The 11185-nt window shown below is 47.3% G+C and overlaps 1 protein-coding gene and 1 pseudogene across 1 annotated transcript in view; one reads left to right on the forward strand and one right to left on the reverse strand.

Annotated features, from left to right (window-relative positions):
- Positions 1 to 1859, forward strand: part of UBAC2 (UBA domain containing 2) — a 164855-nt gene extending 162996 nt beyond the window's left edge. The window contains exon 9 of the mRNA XM_065902222.1: positions 637 to 1859. Within this exon, the coding sequence (XP_065758294.1) occupies positions 637 to 744 (108 nt within the window). The 3' untranslated portion in view covers positions 745 to 1859. The remainder of the gene's footprint in view (positions 1 to 636) is intronic.
- Positions 1860 to 7697: 5838 nt separating this feature from the next.
- On the reverse strand, positions 7698 to 8269 carry LOC136144344 (single-stranded DNA-binding protein, mitochondrial pseudogene; annotated as a pseudogene).
- Between the last annotated feature and the right edge of the window lie 2916 nt (positions 8270 to 11185).

Below are 11185 nucleotides of genomic sequence, written 5' to 3' on the forward strand. Positions count from 1 at the left end.
CTGCATTCACAGCTTCAGGATTTGTGGTTAAAAAACACGCAGGCGTCGTCCTCCCTATCCTCGACGGCTCTCGCAGCCTCCTCCACGAGGTTGTGCCTGGACTTCGCCCCTTCTGCCAGAGCCACGCCGGGAGCTCTAAGGCGTGTGTACCATCTGAGTCCGCCAGCATCAGGAATAAATCCTCAGTTAAGCAGCTGTTTGCCTGCCCAGGGGAATGAGGCTAGGATGAGTTATTCTTCGGGAATCCGATTTGACCCTGAAGGCGTGTGCACGGGGCTGCTGGTAGGACCTGCCCCCAAGGCCCAGGCCCACAGCGCAGCCACCCTCTGCTCGTCCTGGCAGGTCACTGCTCCTCGGGAGCCCCTTCCTTGTCCTGAAAATGAGGATTCAATGAGAAAATGCACATCTGTGGACCGTATATAGTGAGCACCTGAAAACGTGTCCGTTGTCATTTCATAAACATCAGCTTTCACACTGAAATGAAAGTGTGATTTATTTTATTTTATTTTATCTTTGAACCTGAAAAGCTCACCCAAGGAGCATTAAAACTCGCACGAGGAACATTGTGGGTCTGGTGGATTTGTGGCAATGTGTTCAGCCTCCTCATCAGACTTCCGGTTTTCTTTCTGTTTTCAGGTCGCCCGACTCATGGAGATGGGATTTTCGAGGGGTGACGCTTTGGAAGCCCTGAGAGCTTCCAATAACGACCTTAACGTGGCCACCCACTTCCTGCTGCAGCACTGAGGGTTCCGGCCGACGATACAGGGACTGGCGGGCTGCTGGCCTCGGCGGACGCTGCCCCCGCTCCCGGCTCAGCCCAGGACCCCAGGCTGGCTGGTGCCGAGTCCCCACTGTCCTCCTGGGCACAGGGGGTCCCTGCTGCTCCTTAATTTCAAGATCAGTTACCATTAAGTATCCAAAATAAGTTTGCCATTAAAATAGCATGCCTTTTCTATCTTTATTTTTGTATGGAGTATTTCCCTTGGTTTGGAAAATCATCACTCATTCCTGATGTGTTTAAAATGCACTCAAATTGCAGATTTCAGGAAGCAGGGGAATGGTGCTGCAGATGGGAATTTACTGCTGCTGTAATATTCTTTCTACTGTAATATATCTTCCTACATTATATCAGATGATTCGTGCCAGAAAGGGGGCTGTTATTCAAACAGCACCTGTCAGATTCTATTTATGGACTTTCTTTCATTGCTTTTTTTATTTTTCCCTGTCAAATTTGCTTTCAAACTCCAGTGGCTATTCAGGGTCCTCACTCCCCCGGAACGAGGGGAGTGTCCCCACCTGCAGAGCTGGCCAGGCCCACCAACGAGGGAAGGAGAGGGAACTTAAACCCCCCTCCACCCGTTCCAGCCCACTCAAGTCCAGGGGATTTGTCCCAGCTACTCCCCACTTCCATTAAAAAAAAAAAAAACAATGGGAGTAATCAGATACCAGCTTGAGGTTCTGGAAGACTCCATGAAACTTCACTGGGATGAATTTTGCTTTTGAATATACCCAGTTAGCCACTAGGGCTGGGAGTAAAAATGGGACAAAGAGAAAACAAGAAGAGAGGGCTTCCCCGAGGAGTACAGGCCGCCCTAGCTGCAGGGCCAACCCCTCTAGAAGCAGATTTCCACTGGCCCAGGGGTGACCTGATGTCAGCGTGGGGCAGAGTAGACTGACCCCACCATGAAGAGGATCGGGAGGCCGGAGCAGACGAGCCTGGAAAGACGTAAAGCAGGCGACAGTTAGGATTTAAAAGAAACCTGCAACTATTTTGATCTGCAAAGCCAGCAGAAGTGTTTCAGACTGATGCAAATTTAGACATGTGTGGTACTTAACAATAAAGTTTTTAATGTGTTTTACTTTTTGGTGTTTTTTTTTTTTATTAGAATTAACCTAAATAAAACTTTGTTCTAGGCTATGCTATTCTTTACCACCAAAAAAAAAAAAAATTGTTTTCTTTTTAACCAGACTGCTTATCTTTCTGCAGAAGATTTGGGTCCTTTATTTGAAGTGAGAGGAGCTCTTTGGTGCCTATGAATAGGACTGGCCCCTGTGAAACCCCATCCTGAGGTTTGCCAGGGCCATCAGGCTGCTCGGAATGGGGACTGAGGTGACTCTGGGAGCCTAGCTGGTCCCAAGGAGAGGCCACAACTCGATCTTGAGTGTCCACTTCTCAAGTTGCAGGGACAGTCAACAGTGGAGGGACATCCTCAACCGCAGTCACTGGCACGGCTCGACCAGAGAGCCTGAGAGGGTGGATTCGTGTGTCACCTCCACGGCAAATCTAAACCCACCCTCTGGGCTTCCAGTGCAAACCAGTCACAGGAGAGGAGCAACCGTGTCCAAAAACACACCATGTCCTGAGTTCCTCCTCCCTTCCAGACAGCGCCTAGTGGAGTAAAACCAAACCAGAGGCAAATTTCTCACTCAAGACTTTCCACCGCCTCCCTCCCAGAGGATGGGGATGGATCCCAAGGTGAGGCCTGAATTTTATAAAGGATTCACCGCCCCCAAGCTCTTGTTTGCTTTCTTGTCAGGATTCCCTCCTCAATGAGAGAGCCTTAGCCAGCCGAACAGAGCCTCAGCCACCCTCTGCTTCAGTCCTTCACCAGAAACTGAAGTCCATGAGGGTGGCGTGACTGTTCAGGCTTGTCCTGGCTTTGTTGCAAGGAGAAGTCAATTCTGACTCCACGCTGGAGCTGTTTCTTCAGCTTGCTTTCGTTGTTTTTTGTTACTATACTCCTGTACATAATGGCCTGCCTCCGAGAACCCTGCCCCTCTGCCTGGCTGTTCAAGTGCCTTTGTTCAGGACCCTGTCTGCCTGGGAGGAAGGAAGAAATGAACACATTCCCCTGGCTGAGGCTTACCATTCTAGGAGACGTCTTTGAGATTAAATGACCTTTTTATTTTGTTTCCTCACCTCCTTTCCTTCCCCCCTGCCACCCGGATCTCTGATTCATAAAAGAACCTGGCATCCAGACCCTGACAGGACGGTTACTTTGAGACATTAGTCTGCCATCTTCTTGGTCAGCAGGCTTGCTGGATAAAGTTGTATTTCTTGCCTCAACACCTCGTCTCTGGGATTCCCTGGCCGGGGACTCGGTAACAGCTTCTTTCGGCCTCTTTTCCAGTTCCCTCCTGCTGCCAAGGTCTCAGCTCCCCGCTGGTGACCCTCTATTTTGCATCCTTTTCCTGCAGCTTCCAGGCCATTGTCCCCCTTCATCCATTACCAACCCTCTAGGACATTCCTGTCCCCACACACACCCTTCCACATCTGACTTTACTCCCAGACGAGTTTCTGTGGGTGACTGCGGTTCCCACCCCGACCTGCTTTTGCTTCCAGCAGTTTGTTGCAGATAGTGCCTGCTACCAGAGTGTGAGTTCCTGAAGACACCCATGCCTCTTATCAAGACACCTCGAAGTCTCAGGCTGATGGCACCCCTCAAGGACCCCTCTTGCAGTCACACATGGGGATGCATGCCAGAGGGGTGCATCAGGGAGCCATTTGGCTTGGTTTCCTTTGTTTACTTGCTAAGTCCTATCCAACTCTTTGTAACCCCATGGACCATAGCCTTCCAGACTCCTCTGTCCATGGGATTTCCCAGGCAAGAATACTGGATTGGATTGCCAAGGTCTAGAAAAGATCACATAGGCTCTGGATTTTGTGCAAAAGGCAACAGATTGAGCCTAAATTCCAAGTGAAATTTAATTAAGAGATTGTAAGAGAAGGAAGGAGAAGGAAATGGCAACCCACTCCAGTACTCTTGCCAAGAGAATTCTGTGGACAGAGGAGCCTGGTGGGCTGCTGTCCACGGGGTCACACAGAATCGGACACAATTGAAGCAACTTAGCGTGTGTGCATGCATTGGAGAAGGAAATGGCAACCCACTCCAGTATTCTTGTCTGGAGAATCCCAGGGACAGAGAAGCCTGGTGGGTTGCCGTCTGTGGGGTCGCACAGAGTCGGACACAATTGAAGCAACTTAGCGTGTGTGCATGCATTGGAGAAGGAAATGGCAACCCACTCCAGTATTCTTGTCTGGAGAATCCCAGGGACAGAGAAGCCTGGTGGGTTGCCGTCTGTGGGGTCGCACAGAGTCGGACATGACTGAAGCAACTTAGCAGCAGCAAGAGAAGGAAAAAGTTGTCTATAGTGAACCCCCGCTCCCCTTCCCAAATAAAGGAAAACCTGCCTTTAAAGTCCCAACTCCTAAGACTAGACTGAGTTTTGGATTCAAAACGGATTATTTTGGAATCACATCACCCCTCCCCATGGTCAATATCTCCCGCTCTGGGTGCTCCAGACCTGGCGTCTAGCTGGGATATTCCAGCCTCCATGCAACCTGCAGGATCAGTGGGAGCAGAGACGGAAAATCTCATGTGTTCCACCTCCAGCCTTTCCCCTGGGGGCCGTCCTGACTCTCTGCCTCCTGCCCCAGTCTCCCCAGCTCCAACCACATCACAGGGCTCGCAGCTCCTCCCTGTGTACTGGCCGCCCTGCTCTCTGCATGGAGAAGGGGCAGGGAAACCCTCTCTTTCTGCGTGGGGCCAGGATTCCTCCCGTGGGGCCAGAATTCTCTTCCCAAACCGCTAACTGTGCCCAAAGCCACCCAGCTCTACCCAGGCTGCTCCCAACCACCCTACCCCGGACTCCTGAGAAACCACAGCTGCTCTCCCAACAGGCCCAACATTCAAGGTCAGGATGTTGACCCCCAGACTTCCAGGAGCATTGGTGGCAATACAGCGTCTCCCCTGAGGTTAAACTGTTATTAAGGACAAGTCTCCATTTTTCCGGGTGGCCAGGTAGAGCCTAAACAGCAGACTGGACTTAATGTTTCTGGGTATCCCTAACCAGGAGCCCTAGGTTCCTGTGCGGCCAATGCCCAGAGCCTTTGTAACCCCTGACTCTGAATTGAGCCCTTGAGTTCGGTGAGTTTCCTCAGAAGTACTGTGCTGTGTCTAAACATTGCTCAGCCTAGTACTTCTGTGCAGGTTTTGTAAAACCCTTATTTCAGTAGCCTGTGCTTGACCCTAGTCTTTCCTATGCATCAAGCCACCAGGGTAAGAGGTCTTTTCAAACCCCTCAGCAGGCTGGGTTCTGTCCAGTTCAAATCTGCTCAGAGATAAATATAACATCGATATCTGCTGGTGACTTAAGGACTGGTTTAAAGGGGGAAGGATGCTTGACCTCCAGTCCTGCTTCCCTCCCTGGAGGACAGAGGGGTGGGACAGAAAGTTCCAAGTTCCAACCCTTATCAGATGATTAGTTCTCCCAGCGATCAGCCCCCATCCTTAGGTGCTTCCAAAAATCACCTTGTTCACATAATAAAACACACCTACATGATTCTCTGCACTTAGGGAATTATAAGGTTTTAGGAGCTGGGAGCCAGGAACTGTAGATGAAGACCAAATATATATGAGAAAGGATTCTGGTCATCTGAGTGACCAAATATACATTTCTTATGAAAGCTTTTGAACCATGGTGCTGGAAAAGACTCTTGAGAGCCCCTTGGACTGCAAGGAGATAAAACCAGTCAATCCTAAAGGAAATCAGTCCTGAATATTCATTGGAAGGTCTGATGCTGAAGCTCCAGTAGTTTGGCCACCTGATGTAAAGAGCTGACTCACTAGAAAAGACCCTGATGCTGGGGAAGATCAAAGGTAGGAGGAGAAGGGGACAACAGGATGAGATGGTTGGATGGAATCATTGACTCAATGGATATGAGTTTAAAAAAACTCCAGGAGATAGTGAAAGACAGGGAAACCTGGTATGCTGCAGTCCACGGGGTCGCAAAGAGACACAACTTAGCGACTGAACAACAACAAATGAATCACAATATTTCACCACGATTTTTAGTACAAATGCCACCTGCCAGAAGCCCTCTTGTCCTAGACTGAGAAACGGTGGTCAGTCAATTAACATTAAAAAGTTGTATAAACTACAACTTATTTTCGTTTGAAGTATGATTCCCAAACTCTCTTGCAAAAATAAAAAGTAGATTTCTGCTAATGAATCGAGCAGACATTTAACATTTTATGTGCCTTTTGACATAGGTATATGAGAGATTTGATATGTAGGTCAAGAATCAAATCTCCTGAGAAATCTGTATGAAGGTCAAGAAGCAACTGTTAGAACAGGACATGGAACAACAGACTGGTTCCAAATTGGGAAAGGAGTACCTCAAGGCTGTATATTGTCACCCTGCTTTTTTAACTTATATGCAGAGTACTTCATGAGAAATGCTGGACTGGATGAAGCACAAACTGGAATCAAGACTGCCAGGAGAAATATCGATAACCTCAGATATACAGATGACACCACCCTTATGGCAGAAAGTGAAGAAGAACTGAAAAGCCTTTTGATGAAAGCGAAAGAGGAGAATGAAAAACCTGGCTTAAAACTCAACATTCAGAAAACTAAGATCTTGGCATCCAGTCCCATCACTTTTTGGCAAATAGATGGGGAAACAATGGAAATAGTGGGAGACTTTTTTTTCTTAGGCTCCAAAATCACTGCAGATCATGACTGCAGCCATGAAATTAAAAGATGCTTGCTCCTTGGAAGAAAATCCATGACTAACTTAGATAGCATATTAAAAAGCAGAGACATTACTTTACCAACAAAGGTCCATCTAGTCAAAGTTATGGTTTTTCCAGTAGTCATGTATGGATGTGAGAGTTGGACTATTAAAGAAAACCGAAGAATTAATGATTTTGAACTGTGGTGTTCGAGAAGACTCTTGAGAGTCCCTTGGACAGCAAGGAGATCCAACCAGTCTATCCTAAAGGAAATTAGTCCTGAATATTCACTGGAAGGACTGATGCTGAAGCTGAAACTCCAATACGTTGGCCACCTGATGCAAAGAACTGACTCACTGGAAAAGACCCTGATGCTGAGAAAGATTGAGGGCAGGAGGAGAAGGGGATGACAGAGGATGAGATGGTTGAATGGCATCACGGACTTGACGGATGTGAGTTTGAGCAAGCTCCGGGAGTTGGTGATGGACAGGAAGGCCTGGTGTGCTGCGGTCCATGGGGTCGCAAAAAGTCAGACATGACTGAGTGACTGAACTGAACTGAACTGAAGCCTTTTGAACTGTGTAACTTAATATTTGGATACTTGACAATTTGTTTCTTTATCGAATTTATAAAATGGTGATATGTATTGACATTAGCTCAACCATATATGTATACTGTCCAGGAACATTTGGTTATAGTTCTTTGGAAGAAATAATTTTATCAGTGTTCACCAGCTTGTAAAAATCTAGTGCGAGAGCTTAAATATTAAATAAATGCATGCATGCATGCATGCTCAGTCATGTCTGACTCCTTGTGACCCCACGGACTGTAGCCCACCAGGCTCCTCTGTCCATGAAATTTTCCAGGCGAGAATACTGGAGCAGATTACCATTTATTTCTCCATTAAATGAATAATAAAATGAAAAAAAAAAGTTGGATAAACTGCAGAAGACACACACAGATGGGCCCTGATTTAACAATGGTGTGGCTTATAATTTTTTGACTTGATGATGGTGTTACAGTGGTACCCATTCAGTGGAAACTGTACTTAGAATTTGGATCTTGATCTTTTCCTGGGTTCCTGAGGTTCTTTTCAGTCCGGTTCTCTTTTTTTTTTTTTTTTTTTTATAGCGAAGAGTATTTTAATTCTTGTCCTTAGGAACTATAAACACTGGCATGATTTGGAAATGAGACTGTACCAAACACCGGCCAGAGAAGAATCGTCCAGTCTACGGCTTCTCTTTCATCTGGTCACTCAGAAATATAATATTATCAGCTATAATTGTTGTTGCTTGTCGTCTCACATTATTTTTATCCGTATATTCACCATAGTCTACTTTCCCTTCCACAAAAATTCGAGACCCCTTTTTCACATACTGATACGCCACGTCTCTGAGGCCCGGTCGGAACACTGAAATTCTATGCCATGTTGTCTTTTGACTGACATCACCCATTTGGTAGGTTTCATTTTCCCCTGATCGCCACATCTCATTTGTTGCTAGGGAAAATATTGTGACTGGGTTTTTTCCTTCTACCTGTCTCATGACAGGGTCCTGACCTACACGACCAAGCCACTGCACACGATTCAGAGATCTCTCGAGAACCAAACTGCTAGCTACTTCAGACTCATGTCTTACAAACTGGCGAAGCACCTGTACTACAGGTCTTCGAAACATGGCTTCTACTCTCTTTTCTTCCAATCTAATCTTTCGTCTTTTCCTGAGGCTCTGGGCCGCACAGCCTCCAGGCAGGGAATCCCGGTTCTCTTTTGTAATGCTGGGAATGGCAGGCAGGCAGACCCCCATCAGCCATATCACAAGGGTCAGCAAACATTCTGCACCCAGACGGCCAATTTGTTTTGCACCGTCAGCTCAGAATTCAATAAATTACATGAGATACTCAACACTTCTTTAGAAAATAGGCTTTGTGTTAGATGATCCTGCCCAGATGTACGCTAGTGTAAGTGTTCTGAGCACATTTAAGGTAGGCTGGGCTAAACTGGGATGTTTGGTAGGGTATATGGATTAATGCATTTCAACTTATACTTTGAACTTACAGTGGATTCATCAGGCTTACTGGGTGGCTCTAGTGGTAAAGAACCCGCCTGCCATCGCAGGAGATGTAAGAGGTTCAATCCCTGGGTCATTGGGAAGATCCCCTGGAGGAGGGCATGGCAACCCACTCCAGTATTCTTGCCTACAGAATTTCATGGACAGAGGAACCTGGTGGGCTATAGTCCACTGGGTCAGAGTCAGACATGACTGAAGCACCTTAGCACACACATATATGCCTATAACACACACACACACACACACACAAAGAGAAGCCCATATATTAAATATTTTAAGTTAAACATGTCAATGATGTTATTGTCACTAAGGCCTTTTTAAAAATTGTAGTTGTACTTATTAGAAATGTGTGTCTTTCATAATCAGCACCCACATTGCATTGCTTATGAGTTCCAGTTTGGGGTTTTTTTTAATTGAAGTTAGCCCCAGAGCTCAGCAAAGCAATCAGATTGCGTGTCATCTTGGATTTCTACCTTTTTCCAAATGACCTATAAGTGTTACACTCACGCCTATTGTGACAGCATTTTTTGTTTTGTAAGCGATTCACCTTCACCAAATTTCCCAAAGCATTTAACTTAGTTCTTAGAACAACAGCTCTTTCTTTTTGCCTTTATACTTTATTGGTTTATGTAATAATGATTTAATTTTGATAACAACTGATATGAGAAGATTTGGGAACAAACACAGCTGTGTCTTGGGGAGCCCAGAGCCCCACTTGTGGGCATAGAAGACCAGGAGTTGGGCAGAAGCCACCGGCCACAAGCAGGCGGTGTGCGGTCCGTGACCCTCAGGTCCACAGAGCTCCTGAGATGGCTAAGTGAGGTCTGCTAAGAGAACGGAACGTCTATCGCAGCATCAATAGTGAGTAAGCAGGACTTTCCTAGCGGTCCAGTGGTTAAGAATCCTCCTTGCGATGCAAGGGACTCAGGTTCAGTCCCTGGCTGGGGAACTAACATCCCACAGGCCGTGGGACAAGTAAGCTCTCACGACACAACCAGAGAGCCTGTGTGCTGCAACTGAAGATCCCGCGTGACCAAGACCCAGGACACCCAAGTAAATAAATAAAGGGGAAACAAAGGGGCGGAAATCTAAATTATTAAAACCAAAAAAGAACAGCAAGAAGTTCATAAAGATTGAGGAAATTGCCACAGAGGTCTCCCAAGCGGCGGCAGCAAGAACGTTTAGGGGCCTCTGCCCCGATTTCTTATCCGGCTGCCTCGATGGCCCCCGCCCTCACTGAGCTGGAACAAACGAGTGACAGCGTGTCACCAGTTCCAATGTCCCCGTCACGAAGGATTCCTGAGGCCTGAGGTGTGACCCGACCTTCAGGGAACCCGGCCCGTCTGAGCCTGGCCGCCCACAAGCCCACACACCCCCAGAGGGACTTCACCTCTGTGTCGGCGCCGTGCACCGTGACGTGGTGAGGAGACGGAGAAAGCTGTAGTGAAAGCTGGACCGTGGTTAGCTTGTGGTGTGTGGCGGTGCCAACGGGGCAGGGATTCTGAGTGCAAAATACGCCTTCTGGGCAAAGCTGACAGCGGAGGGACATTTGGGCATCTACCAACTCCATTTCTGAATCTCTCCATTCTTCCTCCTTAAAAACGTCAAGTGATTGAAATTCTTAGAAGTCATCGGGAGACCTTCTACCCAAGAGCAGAAACTTCCAGACACCTCCACGGGTAGTTCATGCGCCGGAAGGGGACCCGGCGACCTCGTTATACAGCCCCCACCTACAGGGCCCACCCCCCAACCCTCTGACCCTACACTTTCCTCTGGACCAAGCTCCCACACGCAGAGTGAGGGGACCCTCTGAAGGGGTTACTCTGATGCTTCCATTTTGACATGTATTTATTTTGAGTAGGGCTGAAAAACAAGCTGTGGCAGTTGACCTGTTTTTTGGACCAACTAGTATTTAAACCAGACCCCTCTTACTCCCTCCTCCAAGTCTCACCTTGGTCATTGGTATCACAGGGGCTTACAGGAGGGGTCAGGGATGGGCTGAGACTCTTCCAGAGAAGAGTGTCTGGAAAGAGGGGTGCTCAGAAATGGGTGAGTATTAAAAGCTGGATCCCCAAATAAGATCAAGTCCTAACCCCCTCCCCCGTACCTATGAATGTGACCTTAATTGGAAATAGGTGTAATCAAGTTCAGAGGAGGTCATTAGGGTGGAGAAGACTTGAGAGTCCGTTGGACTACATGGAGCTCAAACCAGTCCATCCTAAAGGAAATCAACCTTGAATATTCACTGGAAAGGCTGATGTTGAAGCTCCAATACTTTGACCACTTGATGTGAAGAGCTGATTTCATTGGAAAAGACCCTGATGCTGGGAAAGATTGAAGACAAAAGGAGAAGGGGGTGGCAGAGGATGAGATGGTTGAATGGCATCACTGATTCAATGGACGTGAGTCTGAGCAAACTCCAGGAGAAAGTGAAGAACAGGGAAGCCTGGTGCGCTACAGTCCATGGGGTCACAAAGAGTCAGACACAACTTAGCGACTCAGTAACAACAACAAATCCAAGGTGACTGGTGTCCTTAGGAAAAGAAGGAAATGCCATGTGAAGACAGAGACACATGGGGAGAAAACCAGGTGAAGATG

This window comes from Muntiacus reevesi, chromosome 11 (genome assembly GCF_963930625.1).
Source record: "Muntiacus reevesi chromosome 11, mMunRee1.1, whole genome shotgun sequence".
Taxonomy (NCBI): Eukaryota; Metazoa; Chordata; class Mammalia; order Artiodactyla; family Cervidae; genus Muntiacus; species Muntiacus reevesi.